The sequence below is a fragment of the Bombus vancouverensis genome, unplaced genomic scaffold, assembly GCF_051014615.1.
Source record: "Bombus vancouverensis nearcticus unplaced genomic scaffold, iyBomVanc1_principal scaffold0052, whole genome shotgun sequence".
Classification (NCBI taxonomy): Eukaryota; Metazoa; Arthropoda; class Insecta; order Hymenoptera; family Apidae; genus Bombus; species Bombus vancouverensis.
The window spans coordinates 63,811-85,059 of NW_027468943.1; the positions used below are offsets into that span (position 1 = coordinate 63,811).

Genomic DNA, 21,249 nt, shown 5'->3' on the forward strand with positions numbered 1-21,249 from the left:
GTCTCGGTGGCTAGTTGTTCGGGTTTCTCGAGATCGGGTTGAATTGGCAGTGGGACAAGCCTTTTGACGCCCCGATCCAAAATGCTCTTTGCCGTCTGAACTGTAGCTGTCCGGATGACACCATCGGCGCCTGGATGAACCTTGATAACTCGGCCCAGAGGCCAATGCATGGAGGGAACGTTGTCCTCTCTGAGGATGACGATTGTGCCCTTTTGGATGCTGTGTCCACCCTTGCTCCATTTATTGCGGTTGGTTAGCTCGTTCAAATACTCCTTATGCCAGCGGTTCCAAAAATGTTGTTTAAGCTGTTGGATATGCTGCCATTTGGAGAGTCGGTTCGATGGAATGTCTCTGAAATCTCGATCACGTAAGCACATTAATGAATCGCCAATGAGGAAATGTCCGGGAGTGAGGGCTAGGAGATCATTTGGATCGGTGGAGATAGGAGTTAGCGGGCGGGAATTGAGGACTGCTTCTATTTCTATGATAAGAGTATTACGGTGTTAAGCTCATATGTTTCTGTTTCTCCACTCGCGCTGCGCCATAATATCCTTTGATATTTCCGATCCTCTGGTCGTACGAGGAATTGCCGATACATTTTCTCGATGTCGCCAGTGAGTACGTACTGATGAGCGCGGAATCTAATTAATATACAAAATAAATTGTGAGTTGATTCGAGAATATAGGATTTCCCCATTTTCATGATTATCGTGATTTTTGTATAAATATATTTTTTAAGATACTAATAATTAGGTAGTTATAAATTAGTATTATCAATTATTTTGCATTTATAATTCCGCCTCTAGTATAAGTGTTAATTGAAAACTAACTTTATGTTTCAAAAAGTACTAGCAAAGTCGTTGAGTAACAAGCCACTGATGCTAACACAAATAGCATTGTCGTGATTAAATATTTCTAAATATTCATTTTTCATTTTGAACCTGTAGAAACAATTTATTATATATACTATTAGCTAAGTAATTGCATATTTAATTAAGTCGAAATATAAAACTTAGTTATTTTAATAATTTAAAAAATAAAAAACTGACAAACATTTCAATTTAATTTATGGTTGGAACAAAAGACAGTTATTTTTCATTAATTGAAATATTGCAATGCAGAGTACTTTCCAAAATACGCCGAGAGTATTCCTGATGATGAAACGAGCGTTGCTTCATCGAACGCAGCTAAAGAAAACAACATCTATGTAGTTGGTGGTACGATGCCTGAAATAGAGGGCGATAAATTGTACAATACCTGTACTATTTGGGGTCCCGATGGAACGTTGATAGCAAAACACCGAAAGGTAAGTAATATATTCCTTTATGGCTTTGAATTTGAAAATATTGGGGTGAAGAAAGTGACTCTATCTAGGAATAATTTAGGAATATACATATGTACATACGTATACTATAACCAATTCTATAATTTACGGTTTATAAAATACGTTATGATACGGGAAACGCCCATTTTTGTTGTAATGTGTTTGTTGTTGTATAAATTTTTCACATACTTAAAATATTATTATACTTATTTTTTCTCCTTTTTAAACATTATTAAATGATAAGATTTTTTAATAAAAGAAAGTGATAAAAACGCTGTCAGTTATTAAATAAAAAGTAATTGAAGTTTAGGAGTTGGTAACTTTGATATTAAATTACAAAAGTTGCAGCAATAGAATTAGCGACTACATTTTTATGTTATTAGGTACATCTATTCGACATCGACATTCCTAATAAGATTACTTTTCGAGAGAGTGATTCACTCAGTCCTGGTAACTCCCTAACGACGTTCGATGTGGAGGGCTGCAAAATAGGTATTGGCATTTGCTATGATATTAGATTCGAGGAAATGGCACGCATTTATCGGAACAAAGGTACAGTAACTGAATCGATCAATACTTAACTAGCAAAAAATTAAATATCTTTCTTAAATATATTCTATATAAAATTAATATAATCTGTAACTCTGTATAAAAAGAAGCTTAATTTAAAAAACCAGTATATTTGCTGAAAATGAAACAAATAAAAGAATTAAAAGCACAATAAGAGGACTGTCCTCGCATATTCAGAAATGATGGAATGTGAACCGTGCAACTACGAAGTTAATTGGTATTCGGTGGCTTCATATTTCCTGCTTCTCTGAGTTAGGTTGCCAAATGCTGATATATCCAGCGGCATTCAATATGACCACTGGACCACTGCACTGGTCATTACTTCAGCGTTTCAGAGCGAATGATAATCAATTATACGTTGCCTGCATATCACCGGCTCGTGTTCCTTAAGCAAGTTACGTCGCATGGGGACATACACAGTTGACCAATCCCTGGGGAAAGATTCTTTACGATTTGGAAACTCAAGAGAATATGGCAGTCACCGATATCGGTAATTTACAGCTTAAAATTAAAAGCGAGAGATCCATGATGTAATTAATTTTTAGTCTCGTTAATTTATCGATTTAGCCATCTTCCTCTGTATTTGTTGAATTTATTAGTAAGCATTACTTATTACTTCGTATGTTTCTTTTTTCTATCAGATCTAAAAGTTGTTGAGGAAGTAAGGGCTCAGATACCTACATTTTCTCAGAGACGTACAGATTTGTACGACACTGTCTGTAAGAAGGAGTAACTCTACACTAAAACAGAAAATGTTTTTTTATAATATTTCTACTACGATATCCTTTTTCTGTGAATTATTACTAATTTCTTATCATTTGTACTACATGAATGACTCAATTAAGAAAACCAAAACGTTATAAATAATAATCTGTATATCTTGTGTATCAACATGTAATTGGATATTATAATAATATAGGAATGCTATAATAATATAGGATAATAATATAGGAGAATAATAATATAGAAAAAAATACATGCTTTTAAACACCTTTAATATGGATCACATAAATTGTTATAATTCACAATGATTACGCATACATAAAAGACCCCTTGATAGTAAAATTTACGATCAAAAGGCAATTACGTATCGTTTAACAACATTTAATTTATAACACCTTTTAAACATTTAGACAGATTAACACATAACACTTCTTATATATAAACATCAATTCGAAGTTATCGGCTTGGAGAAATTGGTCGATTAATACCTGTAGATTGTCTGTCTCGATGAAAGACTTAAAGAGAGCAAAAACATGATAATGCCGCTAATATAATATTCCTTCTTTCTTGTATCTGTCTGCCTCTCAGGTCGTTTTACTAATTACAATAAGTAATTTCGACTTCTTTGCGCTCTCTTTTAACGCATTCGAGACCGAAAGAAATTCATATCAGTCAGTAGGTAAGGGTATAATATACATGTAGTATCGTGGACGAAAGGCCTGGGAAATATCGGACGAACTATGAACAGTGTCGCGAGAGCCGAGGCGCCGTCGGGCCCATCAATGTGTCATCGGTCTTTTCAAGTGCATAGTTTCGTGGAAAAGACCTACGTGACCCTGGCCACGAGCGTCTGCGGAACACGTGTGCGGTGGGCCTAGGAAAAGGACAACAGAATGCGACAACGGCCAGAAAGGGTCAGTCGGGAAACAGTGTGCGAGTCGAGAAGCCGGAGTGCGAGTTGAGCGGAGACGGAGGTTGCGAGTGGCGTTGCCGAGAGAGTGTGGATTGCGCTGTGTTCTGTACGTTTGGTATGAATAGTTCAAGTTAAGCCACAATCGTCTTATCTGTCTGATTAACAACTCTATTGTCCACGTTTTGTAAACATATTACATCACGATATTACATATTTTGGGGGCTCAGCCGGGATTGGACAAGACAGAAAACGAAACGGTTTAACAGAGCTATTCGAGCTAGTTGTGAATTTACCGGTACGCGGTGCGGTAAAAGACGATATCGTTGACTGTTTAAGTTTGTGCAGTGTGAAAAATGGCAAACGTCGAGGACGAACGATTGTCGGGTGAAGAGGGTTCGACGCTGGAGGAGCTGAGGAATAAGCTCGCGCGAATGAACCTCCCTATATCGGGTGCGAGGTCAGTGCTGATTGCAAGGCTGAATCGGGCGTGTAGGGCTGGACAATCGTATCGTAAGGGATCGACAGGCGGTGAAGAGCTAACCGGTCAACGAGATTTAGAAAGTGTACAGAGAGCTGAGCGTGATTGCAACGAAGGTGAGGATGTTGAGAAAATGAATACGAAGGAGTTGAAGGAGCGCCTCGCTAGTTTGGGTTTAAAAACGACGGGAAGAAAAGTAGAATTACGCGCACGGCTACGAGCGGCCATGGATGGTAATGACATATCGTCGGAAGAAGAAAGCGACGACGAAAGTGAGGATGAAGATGACAGAAAAAACGCCAGAGGATACAAGAGAGGTACGCGAAGGGTGTATCAGGACCGTGACGAATGTTGTCGAAGGGCATGTGTTGGTTCGACACTGAGTTTTAGAGACGTCGAAGATGCATTAGAGTCGTTTAGTGGCGACAAAGGTGAAAATGTCGAACGATGGTTCGAGTCGTTCGAGGAAGTCGCTGATACGTGCATGTGGTCGGATGGGCAGAAGGCAGTCTACGCAAGGAAGCTGCTGAAGGGATCAGCGAAAATATTTGCGAGCTTCGAGTGTCATGCCAGGACTTGGCATGAGTTGAAGAGGGGGCTAGTGAAAGAATTTTCGAGGAAAGTCAGCAGTAGGCAAGTTCATCAGAAACTTGAAGAAACAAAAAAGGAGAGCGATGAAGCATGTTTGGCTTACATGTACCGCATGCTCGAAATAGCCAGCCATGTGGACATGGAGGAGGAAGCAAAGGTGGAATACATAGTGGATGGAATAATAGACGACGAGAACAATAAGGCTGTATTGTACGGCGCTACGTCAATCAAAGAGTTGAGGAAGAGGTTAGTGATGTACGAAGAGCAGAAGAGTCGCAGAGCAAAGTCGATTGTGAAGCCGGCTAAAACCCAGAAGAACGGGAAGCCCAGTCAATCTGTAGATGCAATGAAGAAAAGAAGATGCTTCATTTGCGGTAGTGAGGATCATCTAAGTGTTAAGTGTCCGGAGAGGGGAGAAGGTGTTAGGTGTTTCAAGTGCAGCGGATTTGGACATATTGCAGCAAGGTGTACGGCACGACCGAAAGAGACTTGCGTAGTGTCAAGATCCGAAAAGGGAAAGTACTTGAAGGACGTGTCGATAGATGGCTGCAGGTTTGTCTCGTTAGTGGATACAGGTAGTGACCTTACGTTCATACGAGCGGATGAGTATGCGAGGTTAGGATCACCACCTCTGGGAAACTGCAAACTTAGGTTCGATGGTTTTGGTTCTGTTGGCAATAGTACCTGGGGCGAGTTTACAAGGGTAATGACGGTCGACGGGTACGACTTTACTGTCACCCTGCATGTTGTCTCGAATAAGGTAATGACAAGACACAGTCTACTCTTAGGTACCGATTTTTTAGACCAGGTAGAGTTGCGAGTCAAACGGGGCGAGGTGACATTTTTACGACTCGACGATCAGACCGACGGTCACGAGGACGCGCTGGATGTACTGGGGGTAAACGCGGTAGAACAGACCGACGAAACAGACCTGACACGCGTACGGGAACCGCATTATCGTGAAGCGATTCGCGATATCGTTAGGGGGTATAGGCCGGAGAAGAAGCGAGACGTCGGAATAACCGAGAAAATAGTTCTGAAAAGCGACAAACCGGTAGCGCGAAGACCGCGAAGACTGGCGCCGAGGGGGAACGGGCAGCATGTCGACCAGGTTCAGAAATACCTGAATTCCACCGTAAACAGAAGCACAGGGAAGACTCCTTTCCAGCTACTGGTCGGGGTCGAAATGCAAGTCAGGGAAGAGGCGAAGATTAGAAAGCTGATCGACGAAGAGTGGGCCGCGAGGGTTGGAGAACAACGTCGCGAGCTACGTGAGGACGCGAAGAGGAAGATCGCCGCAACTCAAGAGGAGAATCGTCGAAGTTACAAGAAAAGAAGAAAGCGTGCGAAGCAGTACCGAAGGAAGGACCCGCACACACCTCGATTTTATGAAACCTTGGGTCCTAAATGCCGAAAGTGACGCATCTGATGACAGCGAGATAGAAGGCAACATCTGAGGGCAGATGTTATTGCAGGATGGCCGAATGTAGTATCGTGGACGAAAGGCCTGGGAAATATCGGACGAACTATGAACAGTGTCGCGAGAGCCGAGGCGCCGTCGGGCCCATCAATGTGTCATCGGTCTTTTCAAGTGCATAGTTTCGTGGAAAAGACCTACGTGACCCTGGCCACGAGCGTCTGCGGAACACGTGTGCGGTGGGCCTAGGAAAAGGACAACAGAATGCGACAACGGCCAGAAAGGGTCAGTCGGGAAACAGTGTGCGAGTCGAGAAGCCGGAGTGCGAGTTGAGCGGAGACGGAGGTTGCGAGTGGCGTTGCCGAGAGAGTGTGGATTGCGCTGTGTTCTGTACGTTTGGTATGAATAGTTCAAGTTAAGCCACAATCGTCTTATCTGTCTGATTAACAACTCTATTGTCCACGTTTTGTAAACATATTACATCACGATATTACATACATATTTTATATATAACTTATGTAGTAATGTATATATCATGTTAATTTCATATTTTTTTCAATATAGAATTATTATATATATATATATATATATATATATATATATATATAACTGTACATAATACATTATAGAATAACATAGTATATAATTTTATATTTTAAAAATATGAGGCATACTATTTAAGATTGTCATCGATTTAAAATCAAAGTATGAAAAGGATACCCTGGAGAGAGTAAAACACAGAATCATTCTAACTAAACATTCAGATCGTACCGACACCTAGGTATCGTCTTACAATTAAATCTCGGTCTCGAATGGATTAAAATGAAATACATACTTGCAGCTTCAACATCTTCAATATCGAGGAGATTCAAACTTTACAAATAAAAGCGGCCTGTTCCCCTTTCCACGACAGACTCTCATACCATATCCGCTCTTATCCAGGCTTTTACTTGAAACCAGCAATGCGTTCATTTACAATTTAAATTTACCCGGACCATCCACTGAATCGTCAGCCCTTTATAAATATATAATGAACCCAGAACATGTGCCTGTGCCCCTGGTATCGATGTTCGGCTTGTGATGTTCGTACCGGAACCTTCGCACAATTTCAATTTGTCACGCGTGAACATCGATTCTTCCAAGGGTCACAGCTTTATGCGGCTAAATCCTTTAGAACGATTAAAATGATACTAATGATATGGTATTTTTTACAAAGATTTAACATATCCATAAAATAGGAAGTTTCGTGCTCTCCTATTTTATATTAATTATAAATTAATAAGTTTTATATGTGTTATTTATAGATCTAATAAATTTTGTATTGGTTTACAGCAGGTGCTCCGGGTATAAACAGACGACAAACGAACAAATAGAAATTCAAACTATTGTCGTTGTTTAACTCGCATGGGACTATAAGCTCGAATTGGACTTAAACGTTACGATCGTCGAGAATAATTAGTATATGTACCCTGTACGACGGGCAGAGAATCTTAAGTTATTAACGGCAATTCCTTTGTGCATAATTCAGGTTTATTAACAACCTGTAATGGATAATCATCGATGAACTCTTTTTGAATAAAGTTCACATTTATAAAGCAAACACTATAAAATACGACAGGACAATTGTAATCGATAAATAACATTTTATTAGGATATTATAAGAAGCTAAGATATCGAGGTACATTAAAATTGAGTCCGCTGCAACCCTCATGACATTTAAAATCCTACGCGTATATTGAGTAAAGTTGTTATATTAAATATAATCATATTAAATACAAGCTCGTCCGCTGGATTCCCAAATTATTTGGTTAAATACTTTGAATACGAGAATACCGAGTGTTAACAGTAGTAAATCCTCTGTATGGTATGTTTACTTTGCTATCTTGAATAGGTAAATAACATTTCACTTTAACGCATTTAACCAATATTAACATTTAACATTTAACCAATATTATACGCATATGCACATAATGTTACTGTTACATATAATGATATATACGTAGATATACACGTTAGTTAAATCCTCTATATGGTATTTTTATATCAGTATCGTAAACATTGTAAACCGGAAATCTTTTATTACACACGTACATATACAGTCAATATTATTGTTACATATAGTGATACATACGTTGATCCACACATTAATTAAATCCTCTATATAGTATTTTTACTTTGCTATCTTGAATAGATAAATAATCTCGAATATAGACATACAGGTACACTTACGTTGATATATACCTTTGTACAAGGTGTCAAAAAATTTTTTATCACGGCGTTTTTTTAAGACGATTTTATAGCTTCGAAATTGATCTTGACACGATTTTCAATGTCAAATTATTTTTCTATTGCATCATGTGATACTCATTAGGAGGAACAAAACTTCTGTTTTCTTAGAAAAAATGTTTGAAATTTCATTAATTCCTAGATTGATTTTATTTATACTTTAAGGTCAGATATGACATCAAATAATGTCAATACTAATATCTAGTTATTTGTCAATTTACAGCATCTGAAAAACAAGACATCTTCGAGACAGCGTGGGTTTTCTTTCCAACTTTCTTAACTTTCAACAATAAAATTTTCGTCAAACGATACAATCTATCCAACAAAGTTCTTGTACACAGCCAATCTCGTAAGAACATAGATCTTCTTCAAGTATTATTCTTCACAATGCTTCGTGTGGAATTTCTACTTGACGAGTTATTATTAAACGATTAAAAGCTTATTATTATACGATAATGTAATATCGTAGAATAGCTTTGATTGGAGATCGGCTGAAATTAGAAAACACCGTGTACGCCGTCTTTTTGTGGTTTGTTTACATCCAAGAGCGCCTAGTAACAGTGACGCGAGAAAAGATAAGCAGCGTCAAAACAGAAGTACGGTTTCATATTTCAAGGAGTGGCAATCGAGAGGCCAGAGTATGTGAGCCGAAAAGTGTGTGTGTGTGTGTGTGTGTGTGTGTGTGTGTGTGTGTGCAGGACCGAGCAGGAATGCATTGGCGAGGTTCAGAGTTGATCGAGACGTCGAAGCATAGAGTTGTTAGAATTGAGTTGCGAGTGTTGTCGAGTGTTAGAGTTGCTAGTGAGAGAGAGAGAGTTACCAAATAGTTGTCAAGTTATTTGATGTAAATACGAGCGTTGCATTTAGTTTTCCTGTTAATCAAACATCGTTTCTCTGTCTAACTAATATCTGTATTTTCAATCCATTATTAATAAATTATAATTAATCGGATAAAATTACACCTTTAATATATTCCGATATTACAATAACTTACCTTTTTCTACGTCAATGGACACGAAAGACGTTGAGTGAGGAATTAGAACAAGTGTGGATCGTTGGAAACCACTATGCTGCGGTCTACCATTCGTTTTACCCTACATATACCACGGAACAAAGGGTAATTTTCACCGGCTTGGCTATGGCTACTGGTGTGGATCCAAGTATTCGGGCCATACTAGACGCTATGCAGAAGCAGAACGAAATCAAGTTAAGAAAACTGTTAAAGGAGACTATTAAAGCAGCGACTAGTCGGAGTTATCAGGGTAGTTTAGTTTCTAATAATTTGAACAAAAGCTTGGAGAAAACAGACGTTACTGTAGGAAATGAAGAAATGGTTTTGAAAGAATTTTCAAAAGAATTGCAGTCTAATGTAGAAAATTCTTATGAAAAGAAAGTATCAATTGACACCGCTTCACAGGATTATATTTTCATTAAAACAGACTTAATGTTTGATGTCAATAGCTCAACAGAATACCAGAAAGAGTCTGTGAAACGAAGGAAAGAAGATATTGTAGTATTGTATAATGATTTGTCACCATCTTCGTCACAAGATACTCAAAATTTACAAGAATGGTTTGACAAAAAAAGTAAAAGTTTAGGAGAAGCAGAAAAAGATCATAACAAGAAGGATAATATTTCAATGAGAAATATTTTGGACGGCGATACAAATAAAGAAAACCAAATTGAAACGAAGGAATTAGAAGCAGTTAGTAAATCAACTGCTGAAAATGATACAAAATCAATAGACAACGTTGAACAAAATATATCATTAGAATCCATACAAAAAGCAAGAGATAATGCTTACAATAATGAACATTTGCTTATAGAAGAAGACCAAATGATGACAGCGAAAAATGCGTGTGACACTACAGAATCAAAAACTTCAGCAGATCTTATGTCGAGAAATTTAGATGCTAATACACAAGAGAAGTCTTTAGAGAATAAAGATGACAAGAATCCATCTCCATCTATGTTAGATAGTAGTAAACGGAGCAGTCGTTATAATGTTGCTGCAAAGCCTGCTACTTCGCCAAAATTTGAAGAAATTGTTTATAATCAAACCAGACAATCAAACACAAATAAAATTTTGCGAAGCGCTTTAAAGACGAAATTAATCGAAGACAAGTCTGAAATAATTAATAAACAAAAGGCATCGGAAAATGTAGAAAATAAATTTGCCAAAGAAGAAAAGAGAGGTGTTAAACAAAAATCAATTTCAGATAATGAAAACGAAACAACTGATACTCGTCAACGAAGGGAAGTTCTTTTAACAAACACAGCTAGTGATAGCGATAGGTATAAATCTGTAGAAAATGATAATGCAGTAACGGGTGTAATAATAGCAACTGATGAAGCGAAACATAGAGGCAGACCTAGGAGATCGGATAAAGTCGAAGTGAAAGAAGATGAAAATACAAGTGTAAATTCCGACCAATTGCGGGGAGACGTAACCGCGAGGAGAGACGTCAACGGGGGTCGTAAATCCCCGTTACGATTATAACAATCGACACCACGAATTGATCGATCCCCTGATTTCCGTTGAGATAATAGGGGTGATTGAGTTTGTATAACACTGTGATTCACTGAATTATAAATTATATATTTCCAACACTTAGATTACACTGACGTAGAGAAATAAATAGTTAACAACTTGTCGCACGAAGATGTGATAGATATGTACGCTAGAGCAGGGCTCTTATAATGGAAATTAATGTATTAATGGACTTAGCACTATAATATATTTAGGAGAGAAGATGTATGTTCGACAACACCGAGAACCGACAAAAGATTTTCGTGAAGTATGCGACTCTCGCGCTATGTGTAGACTGCCGCGTTAGGCGTTAGTTTTTAGACTGACTGTCGCTCTTTTTCTAATACAGAAGAAAAGTTCGGTGTGGGTGTGCCCCTGTGCCTAAAGAACGCGGATTCGTTTTTCCCACTTTCGTTAGGAAAAGTGAGGGTAACGAACCGCGGTGTCGATTGGTCATGACCTGCACTACTGCTCGAAGGGATGAGTAGGAAGTCTCCTACCATCGTGGTGGATAGATGACTGTGTGCGTGAGGAAAACATAGCTTGTTTTATTAGAGGGCTATTCGGATTTTCCTAATGGGTGCATACCCGCTTTCTCCGTGTTTTAAGTACGCCTAATAAACCCAAGGACCTCTCTAAAAACCGACTGTGTTTCGAGAATATTTTTAAGCTTTAGAAATTCTTCAAGACAAACGGATTGAAGACACATGGCGAAACAATACAGGGAAGTGGAAGTTATGGTGGGTCCTTAGGTTTATTGAGGGTCGAAGTGACGTTACGCAGGCCGGTTGTTGTCCGGTGGCGCGAGCTGGCGCGGGCTGGCGTGCAGATGTTTTAGGCGGCGTAACAACAAGGAAGATCCTAGAAAATGAGAAGGGTGGATTAGAAGAACGAAGAAAACTCGAAGAAGATACAAAAGAAGAAACTACAGAGACAGAAGTCAATTCAAAAGGTATATTAAATAATAAGTGCGATTTACTTGATACCGAAAGAGCTATTGAAATTAATGATACGGTTCAAGATATTAAATTTACTGAAGGTAGAAGCCGCACTCAAAATGATATGGAAGATGTAGTAGAAGATTCACAAGAATTATCTAATAAAAGTAAGTTATCAGAAATAAGGATTGCACTTAACAAAATTGAATATACAAAAACTATTTTACGGAATAAAAAGAATTCATTAGAAAGAGAAAGAGGAGTAAGGGAAAAGAAGAAAATGTACAGACAGAAATTATTTCAAAAAATATATCAGATGATAAATGTGATTTGCTTTAGAAAAAAAAAAATATTATCCACAAACTACATTAGGAATTTATCTATTTTAGTGGGGAGAAAGAGAAAGGATAGAGGAGTTGATCAATAGACTGTGGATTTTGAAGCGTTTATGAAAAACTTACAATTTTAATAAAATATTCAATGTAAAGTCTTTGTTATAATATTCAAATAAATAGATGAAAAAAAAACTGAATTTGCATAATTACTCATGGCTTATTGATCAATCATGCGACTCGTTCAGAGGTAACTCGAGTTGTAAAGGCGACAATTTATTAAAAATGGTATATCTGACGTACGATGCATTTGCTCATGTTAAACTATTTAAATAAGTATAAAAATCACGCGAAAAAAAATCTACTGAAAATAATGTTGAACTAGTTAATAATAATAAATCATATAGTGAAACACAAACCTTAAATCAAGATTTTAAGTTCAAAAAAAAAAAAGAAGAAAGAAGTTGATAAAATGACAGCAACATGTAGCAGCAGGCGAGAGAAAATAAGCCAAATTTCTAAAAGAAGAAACGATGCTCAAGAACTCGGAATTTCTCGAGTGGATATGCTAAACAACGAATTTAATGAACAGTTGAAAGAACGTGAAACAGCAATAGAAGACTTACATCAAATGTTAAAGCATCAATCGGAAATTCATAAAGTTACCTTAAATGAAGCAAGTTTGAAAATAGGAGAACTGCAGAGTGCAGTGTATCAATGTGCACTAAAAATGCAAGCGACGTGACGATTACTTTTAGAACACCACAAGCACCACGAAAACACAATCAAGACCAAACAAGATCAAGTTCAAAAGTGAAGTTACGTGAGCTTATTACTGCTAACGACCAAAAATTGAATTACGATCCCGAGCATCAACTCGCTGATCTTCAAGTAGAATGTTCCGACAAAGACAGGACGACACAAGAGTTCGAGAAGCACATAGAGGACATGAAGGAGGAAGTGCAAAAATTAGAATTGCAACTCGACGAGTTACAAAAAAAAGAAAAACACACACGCACGTAAAAAGAGTTCAATCTTTTGGAATACAAATTGAAGAACTAACAATAAAATTAGAAGAAATAACACAGAAGAAATAAGTCACAAATATGAAATTGCCTGATGGCTGATGTTGATCGTTGACGTTTATAATGAAAGAATTTCGTCAACGGCGCCATCTGGATCCTTGTTGAAAAATTAAAATAGCCGCAACAGCACCATTAAGCTCATTACCCAGAGTAGCTCTTGTTGCTGAGTCGTGGAGGAATTCTTATCATCAACGACATAAACTATACCAGTTCCGGTAACGTTCTTCAGATGGTCCAGGCACTCGAACTCGCAACATCGCTCTCCAACACGGTATTTCTTGCATGTCTGTAGTAAAAAGAAATCGATCAATTGTACAGATCAATCGTCACTCGACTGCTCGAGAATTCAGATCATCCAGAGAATAGAATAGAGACGTGGAAAAATGTAGTGCGATCATCGCAGTGGGAGGAAATAGGGGGATAGGGACCAAATGAATGAACGAGATGTTAAGGACAACTGACGATAAGTTCTTCTTTTGTCGAGAATTGCATGTTTGTGAATGGTTTGTGGGTGGTTAGGTGGAGAGAATTGAAGAGTTTGGAGGTGACTGGGAGAGTGTTTTGGGCAAGGTAGATTGCAGAATGGTTGCGGTAGCATTGTGTTAATTATGGGTTTGTACATGTAATCTTTGTATGTATCACTACATACAACCTAACGTATATTTTTAATAATACATCAGAGTTTTAGTTATTTCATAGCTATGAATTTTATACTCTATAATCTTGACGTTTTATTTCACAGAAGCGTTTGAATATCCATAAAAATTAAATGAACCAATGTATTCATTATCTTATAGAGAAGATATATTATTTTTAATTATGTTCCAATTATTTATCATGATCCTGATTTCCTTATTCTGAAAATTTGAAAGAAAGTTTTGTAGTTTGATACTTTCAGCGACAAAGGGTCAATATTGCTTTAGTATATTTCGTCACATATACATGTATATCTATATGTCGGAGATGAAAGGACACCGGAACCTTTGGATAGCCCCGCAACATTGCAATCTAAAGTCTACTATAACTGTAACTAAACTATTGTAGTTATTCAATCCGATTGTAATTGTTCGAGATTAGTGACGGTGAGCTTTGGCTCGAGGTGACAGTCTGTCGCCCAACGTAGCCGCGGTCAAGGGATGAACGCTTTGCCTAACAAAGGTATGGAGTAATTCTATAGCTCTCCTTAAAAGAAATATTCGTGGCGACACGCGACAGTAAACATTCCAACGGTTTCTGTCCCGTGGCTCGCCACACGCAGACCCTATTCTTCGAGTAAGATGATTGCCAGATGTCGATGCGTCTCCGCAGTACATGTTCGGCTAGCCCGAGGGCCCGTTATAAATCTTAAGGTTTAGTTAACTAAAGTCCTTCAAACAGACAAACAGTCTTTGTCCCAACTACGGGAAGATAGGGGAGACATATTTTTCAACGAGCGGCGTCTCCCACTAGCAACTTTCCCTCGAGGGCGGCTAACATCTTTTTCTAACCACCGATATGGAGATTGACCAATTAGCAGCAACGCCAATTTCCCTTACTTTCTGAACGAAGGCTTTTCTCGACGAATCCGATGATCTCGTGTCCGTAGACACACCCCATTATAGTTTTCCTCTGTGGCATCATCGGGACGGGAAAGGCATTCTCGCTCGCGATCTCATTGATGAAAGGAGTAACTCTTTACGACCAGTGAATATTACGCGTCCGACTTAGATTTTGTGAGTACGTTCATCTATCATCCCGTCGACCGCGGATTCGTTATTGAACCTAGGATCATTGTCATTAGTTTCTCGAGTACCTAACTACCACGGTTACTTGTCCGGTTCTATAATAATCGTATTTGCACTAGTCAATGTCTTCTCTATTGCATAACGACAACGTGTAACCCAAACGCAGATTCGTTTCACGCCCCTAACCCTAATTCTAATGTAAACCCTACATATATGATATGTAATTTATAAACAGAATTCATTGTAATGATATAGATAGATTTCTTAGATAGTTAAAGAAGGTAGTTGTTCGCAATCATGCACTTGACAACATATTCAAAAGTCATTGAAATCGGAAAAGACGTTACGGTTCTATAGTTTCACCCAATCAATATTCATTAATCATAAACGAAGTAGCTATAAATCTTGACAATTCCCAGTTAAACTTAAAATAATTATTGCAGTTTTAAAAATAATGAAAATTTATTATTTGCATAAGCGATCTAATGATCATTCTTGCGTTCTTCATTGTAAATTAAAATAAATAAATTATACACTTTACTTTGTACCGCTTAGGACTGAATTATAACTTTACCGAAACAGTGCAAAGCATTCTTTAAAATTCTCTAAAATTCATTTGCATTCATTTCATTTATATACATATATTTATACATATGTTGAGTTGATAGTAAAAAGTACTTCAATGGAAATTATTTAATAATAATAATTATCTACTGTACCCTGTTCTTTAAGGATTAAGTATGTAGTAGATCCTGTGCTCACAGTTAGAAAATAAACTATCTATCTTGTCTTGTGCGTTCGGTTCCTCATTGTGTCTTTTGATGCCGTTGATGACACATATCACTTCATAGTGAAAAAAGCAACATTCAATCACGGACCAGCAACATACTCGAAATCTTATAAGGAAATTCAAGAAATTCAAAATAAAATAGAGTCGAACTCAATCTTAAAATCAAATGGAGTTATTATTACTCGACTGAACTATTTTCAATCAACTCTCATTGAGAATTATAGGTAAATTCTTTTGGCGTGGTACTGTAACAAGCAAAATTTAACATAATTTTGAGACGAAACGCGAAAGTAAATCGATAAAAAGGAGGGAGGGTTATATTTCCCCTTTCCTTCTTGAAAATAGGCCGAAATCACATTGAAGCGGATCAAATAGTACATATATACAATTACATAGTCAAATAAATACTAACAAAAGGGAAGCCAGCACCAATACCTTGGGCCTTGATATATGTTGACAAGGACACACTTCTGATTAACTTCCAGAAGATTTTAGCCATCACTCGTTAGTCCTTAAAAATTTATTAACAGAAGCATATTGCTACTACTATGTACAGCGTGTTAAAAAATTTATTTGTCAAAAAAGTGGAACGCTAAATTTCCTGAATGTTGAAATGGTTACCACTTCTAAGAAAATTCTACATCTGGTCTTTTTAGTTTTCTCAAGCACTGAAGCCATTGACAGCGCGTAGACAAAAGACTGCGACGAAGTCAGGCCATAAACAGTAGACAGGCGATTGGCTTCGGGGTTTTCAGTTATTGGGTAACACAGCTAGCGTGCGGATCTGGACCAGCTCAAATTGTATTCTTACTTATAATTACACTTCTATTTAAATATATTTTCTGTCTTACAATTTATCCACGTGTTTTCTCTGTTTACACATCGAATAACCTCAACACTGAACATGATTAACAAGGCCAAATTTTTTGCTGTTGCAAAAATCTGTTCTCTTAGGAACAGGTATTTAAAGTGTCCTGAATTTTTAAACTGATTTTGTTCATATTTTAAAGTCAGATATGTAGTATCGTGGACAGATTGTCTAAGAAATATCGGTTTTTTTTTATTTACCGTACCGTATAATCTACCGTACAAAGTTCTTGCATTATATGAACCATATAAAAACATAGACCTTCTTTACGTATTATTCTTCTTACTGCTTCTTGTGAAATTCCTACTCGATAAGCTATTGTTCGCAAATACACCAATAGATTTATACGTACACTGCACAAACGACACTTGCTCTTTCTTACGTCAATGTACACAATGAGCGTCGAGTGGAAATCAACCTAACCCCAATCGACGATCTGAAACTTCTACTTCACGCTGTGATCTTCCATCAGGTCTTGAACAAAGAACAATTCTCAGCACGCTTTCTAAACTTTATTACTTATTATTATGTTCATAATATTATTAATTTTGTATTAATACAATAATAATATCGTATCATTATTATATTATTTCTTTATTTTTCTGCTTGTATTGTCTTTTATTCGTAATATATTATCGCAATATAATAACAAAATTAGTTTAAGGGATAATGGAACCTTAAAGATTTTTTTCAAATGAACGGGTCATTTGCAAACCATGATTCTTTTTAGACATTTGTTCTTCGTGATAAGTACTATATGACGCGGTAAAAAAATTTGATTTTGAATATCATGTTCAAAATCAGTTTTGCGAATCATTTTTTCAACAGATCTCCGCAGATTTAAAGATGTAGCATCCCCCCCCAAAGCAATTACAAATAATTTTTTTAATACCTTGTACATTATATTCTGCCTATATGTAAATATATGTGACTGTGAATTGCAAATACGGACGTACGTGTTTATTTCCTAGTTTTTATTTGAAAGGAACATCACATATGTTGGTCGTTCCACTCGGTCCGCGAACTCTGTGAGTTCATAAAAATCTATTCCAACCCAATGTTCCATATGCGAGCGAAGCGGCTTCTCTAACTTTCGACCAAAGAAACATTTCTAAAAATTTCTTGTTCGCTCGCATATGAAACTGGTATTAGGTTGGACTACCCTTTTTACGAGCGAGTAGAGCGAGCAACGAGAACAGTGTTTCTCTACTATATGTAAATGAATACTATACATTGTTTTTTATAAATATTTTTTATTGATAATTTCTTAGGGAATAACAGGCGATCGCTAAAATCTTCTAGAAATTGCTCAGGAAAATGTCCTTGACAACATATATCGAAGCGAACATCATTAGCAAAAACTCTGACGGATCATATATTTTTTAACAAGAACTTTAAGATAAAATATGCAAGAGAGCATTATTTAAAGAATTGAAAGAAGGATAAGTATGAGAGAGAAAGCAGGTTGTGACTTTTATTGATATAACTGTTTTACTATACTAGCAATAAGAGGAAAATTGAACAAAACAAAAGCTAATTAATTACATATATATGTCGGGTTCACATTATGATTAGGGTTAGGGGCGTGAAACAAATCTTTATTTGGATTAGACATTATTGTTATGCAATAGAGGAGATATGTACTAGTGTAAATATGATTATTACAGAATATGGCAAGTAACTGTGGTAATCAGATACTCGAGAAGCTAATGACAATGATCCTAGGTTCAATAACGAATCCGCGATTAACGGGATAACAGAATGCGCCTTCTTCCAAGGTCCACGTTGTACCCAACTTCCTTGTTTACGGTTCAAGTATTACTGAACTAACTCTTTGTTAAAACATAGAATATCCACCGAGCGTAAGGACGCTATGTAACTAGCTAATGTGACCTCACGAGGGAATAAGTCTCCGTCGCGTTGGGGTGTGTCTAAGGACACGAGATCATCGGATTCGTGGAGAGATGCCTTCGTTCGGAAAGTGAGGGAAACTGACGTTGCTGTTAATTGGTCAATTTCCATGTTGGTGGTTAGAGGAGGATGCTAGCCGCCCTTGAGGGAAAATTGCTAGCGGGAAGCGTCGTTCGTGAGAAAAATAGATTTCCCCTATCTTCTTGTAGTTGGTACAATGACTGTTTGTCGGTTTGAAGGACTTTAGTTAATTAAATCTTAAGATTTATAAGGGGTCCTCAGGCTAGCTGAACATGTACTGTGGAGATGCGTCGACGTCTGTTAATCATCTTACCCGAAGAATAGAACTTGTGTGTGGCGAGCCATGGCACAGAAATCGTTGGAATGTTTACTGTCGCGTGCCGCTACAACTATTTCTTTTAAGGAGAGCTATAGAATCACTCCATACCTCTGTTAGGTAAAAACGTTCATCCCTTGACCGCGGCTACGTTCGGCGACTGGTTGTCGCCTCGAGCCCAAACTCACTATCATAAATCTGGAACAAATACAATCGGATTGAGTGGCGGCAATCGCTTAATTACGGCTATGGTAGAATCTAGATTAAAGTGTTAAGGGACTTTCCCAAATATATATATATATATATATGCTCAGATTTCAGAGCTTAGTTTTAGGAGTAATGTAATATCGTAAGGTAGTTCGAATTAGAAATCAGTTGAAAATAGATAAAACCGAGTACGTCGTCTTTCTGTGGTTCGTTTACATTTAAGAGTGCCTGCGTGACTAAAGGCACGTAGTTGGTAGTTCTTACATAGGTATGAGGGAAACAATAGACAACGTTAGAAGAAGGACGGTTTCGCTATCCAAGGCGGGACGACCGAAAGATCAGAGTGTGCGAGTCGAAAAGTGTGCGTGTTGCGAGAATCAGAGCTAATTGAGTCGTCGAAGAGTAGAGTCGTGAGAATTGATAGAGTTGTTAGAGAGAGAGAGAGTGTGTGTGTTAGATTCGTTGTGACGAGTGTGGTTAAATAACTGTAAAGTTATTTGATATAGATACGAGTATTGCATTTAGTTTCCGTTAAATAAATATCGTTCTCTGTCCAATTTATATCCTTATATTCAGTTTAATATTAATAAATTGTAAGTAATCGAAAAAAAAATTTCTATCCTTATTTTTCGATATTACAGTATATATGTATGTCGGAGATGAAAGAACACCGGAGCCTTTGGAATTTTGGATAATCCCGCAACATTGTAACCTAGAGTCTACTATAGCTGTAATTGAACAATTGTAGTTATTCAATCCGATTGTAATTGTTCGAGAGTTGTGATAATAAGCTTGGGCTCGAGGCGACAGTCAGTCGGGATGAACGCTTTGTCTAACAAAGGCATGGAATAATTCTATAGCTCCCCTTAAAAAGGAAATAGTTGTAACACTCGACAGTAAACATTCCAACGGTCTCTGTCCCGTAGCTCGCCACACGCAGACCCTATTCTTCGAGTAAGATGATTGCCAGATGTCGATGCGTCTCCGCAGTACATGTACAGCTAGCCCGAGGGCCCGTTATAAATCTTAAGATTTAGTCAACTAAAGTCCTTCAAACAGACAAACAGTCTTTGTCCCAACTAGGGGAAAATAGGGGAGACCTATTTTTCAACGAGCGGCGTCTCCCACTAGCAACTTTCCCTCGAGGGCGGCTAGCATCTTTTTCTAACCACCGATATGGAGGTTGACCAATTAGCAGCAACGCCAATTTCCCTTACTTTCTGAACGAAGGCTTTTCTCGACGAATCCGATGATCTCGTGTCCTTAGACACACCCCAATATAGTTTTCCTCTGTGGCATCATCGGGACGGGAAAGTCACTCTCGCTCGCGATCTCATCGATGAAAAGAGTAACATCTTCGCGATCAGTGGTTATTTCACGTTTTAACCAGACTTAGACTTTGTGAGTACGTTCATCTATCATCTCGTCGACCGCGGATTCGTTATTGAACCTAGGATCATTGTCATTAGTTTCTCGAGTACCTAACTACCACGGTTACTTGTCCGGTTCTATAATAATCGTATTTGCACTAGTCAATGTCTTCTCTATTGCATAACGACAACGTGTAACCCAAAGGATGATTTGTTTCACGCCCCTAACCCTAATTCTAATGTAAACCCGACATATATATATATAGAAAGAAAATTTTTATATTTATATGTATTATTATTATTTTTTTTTATTGTTAAAACCTTGTTTTATTTTAGGTTTTATGTACGTGTTATCGGTAAAAATAAATATCATGAATGCTACTTGAGTTATAATTATATAGATATATGCATACGTACTGGTAAGTAGTATGATTGAGATTTGTTTTATTGTTATAAATATATAAATATATATTATCGATAGGAATAAATATTACAAGTGTACCTTGTCTTCGAGTATATATATATGTGCGTGCAATGGTAAATACGACGACTCAATTTTATGAGTCACTTGCATTATCAATGAAAGTGAATGTCATAAATATCGCCTATTTTACAACATACGTGTATATATATATTGGGGAACATAAGTGAAAATTATATGCATAGTTATGAATGTTGTTTGTTTACAGGTGGATAGCATCAGTACTTGGTTTCGTGGGTGGCGTACCAATACTTTACAGTTCCTCTGTGCGGATTGCTATTCGTGTTCTTCCGTCCGTCGTTCAGAGAATGGTTGATGAGTTCGCCATCAGTTCTGTACACACATATAAAAATAGTTAATATATATATATATAT

The 21,249-nt window shown here is 37.4% G+C and overlaps 1 protein-coding gene and 1 long non-coding RNA gene across 4 annotated transcripts; both read left to right on the plus strand.

Moving 5' to 3' along the window:
• The first annotated feature begins 1,676 nt into the window (after positions 1 to 1,676).
• On the plus strand, positions 1,677 to 12,051 carry LOC143304737 (uncharacterized). 3 transcript variants are annotated; one of them, XM_076627257.1, is made up of 3 exons: positions 1,677 to 2,384; positions 7,349 to 7,880; positions 8,526 to 12,051. In XM_076627257.1, exon 3 carries the CDS (start codon positions 9,441 to 9,443, stop codon positions 10,800 to 10,802), a length of 1,362 nt encoding a protein of 453 aa, XP_076483372.1. In that variant the 5' UTR covers positions 1,677 to 2,384; positions 7,349 to 7,880; positions 8,526 to 9,440; the 3' UTR covers positions 10,803 to 12,051. The 3 variants fall into 3 exon arrangements, with proteins under 3 accessions (XP_076483372.1, XP_076483371.1, XP_076483373.1); XM_076627256.1 differs by lacking the exon at positions 7,349 to 7,880; XM_076627258.1 differs by lacking the exon at positions 1,677 to 2,384 and having other exon boundaries at positions 6,640 to 7,880.
• An 8,679-nt stretch (positions 12,052 to 20,730) lies between these two features.
• LOC143304740 (uncharacterized) lies at positions 20,731 to 21,249 on the plus strand. The gene is made up of 2 exons (XR_013061388.1): positions 20,731 to 20,813; positions 21,084 to 21,249. It is a non-coding gene; the product is annotated as an uncharacterized LOC143304740 (long non-coding RNA).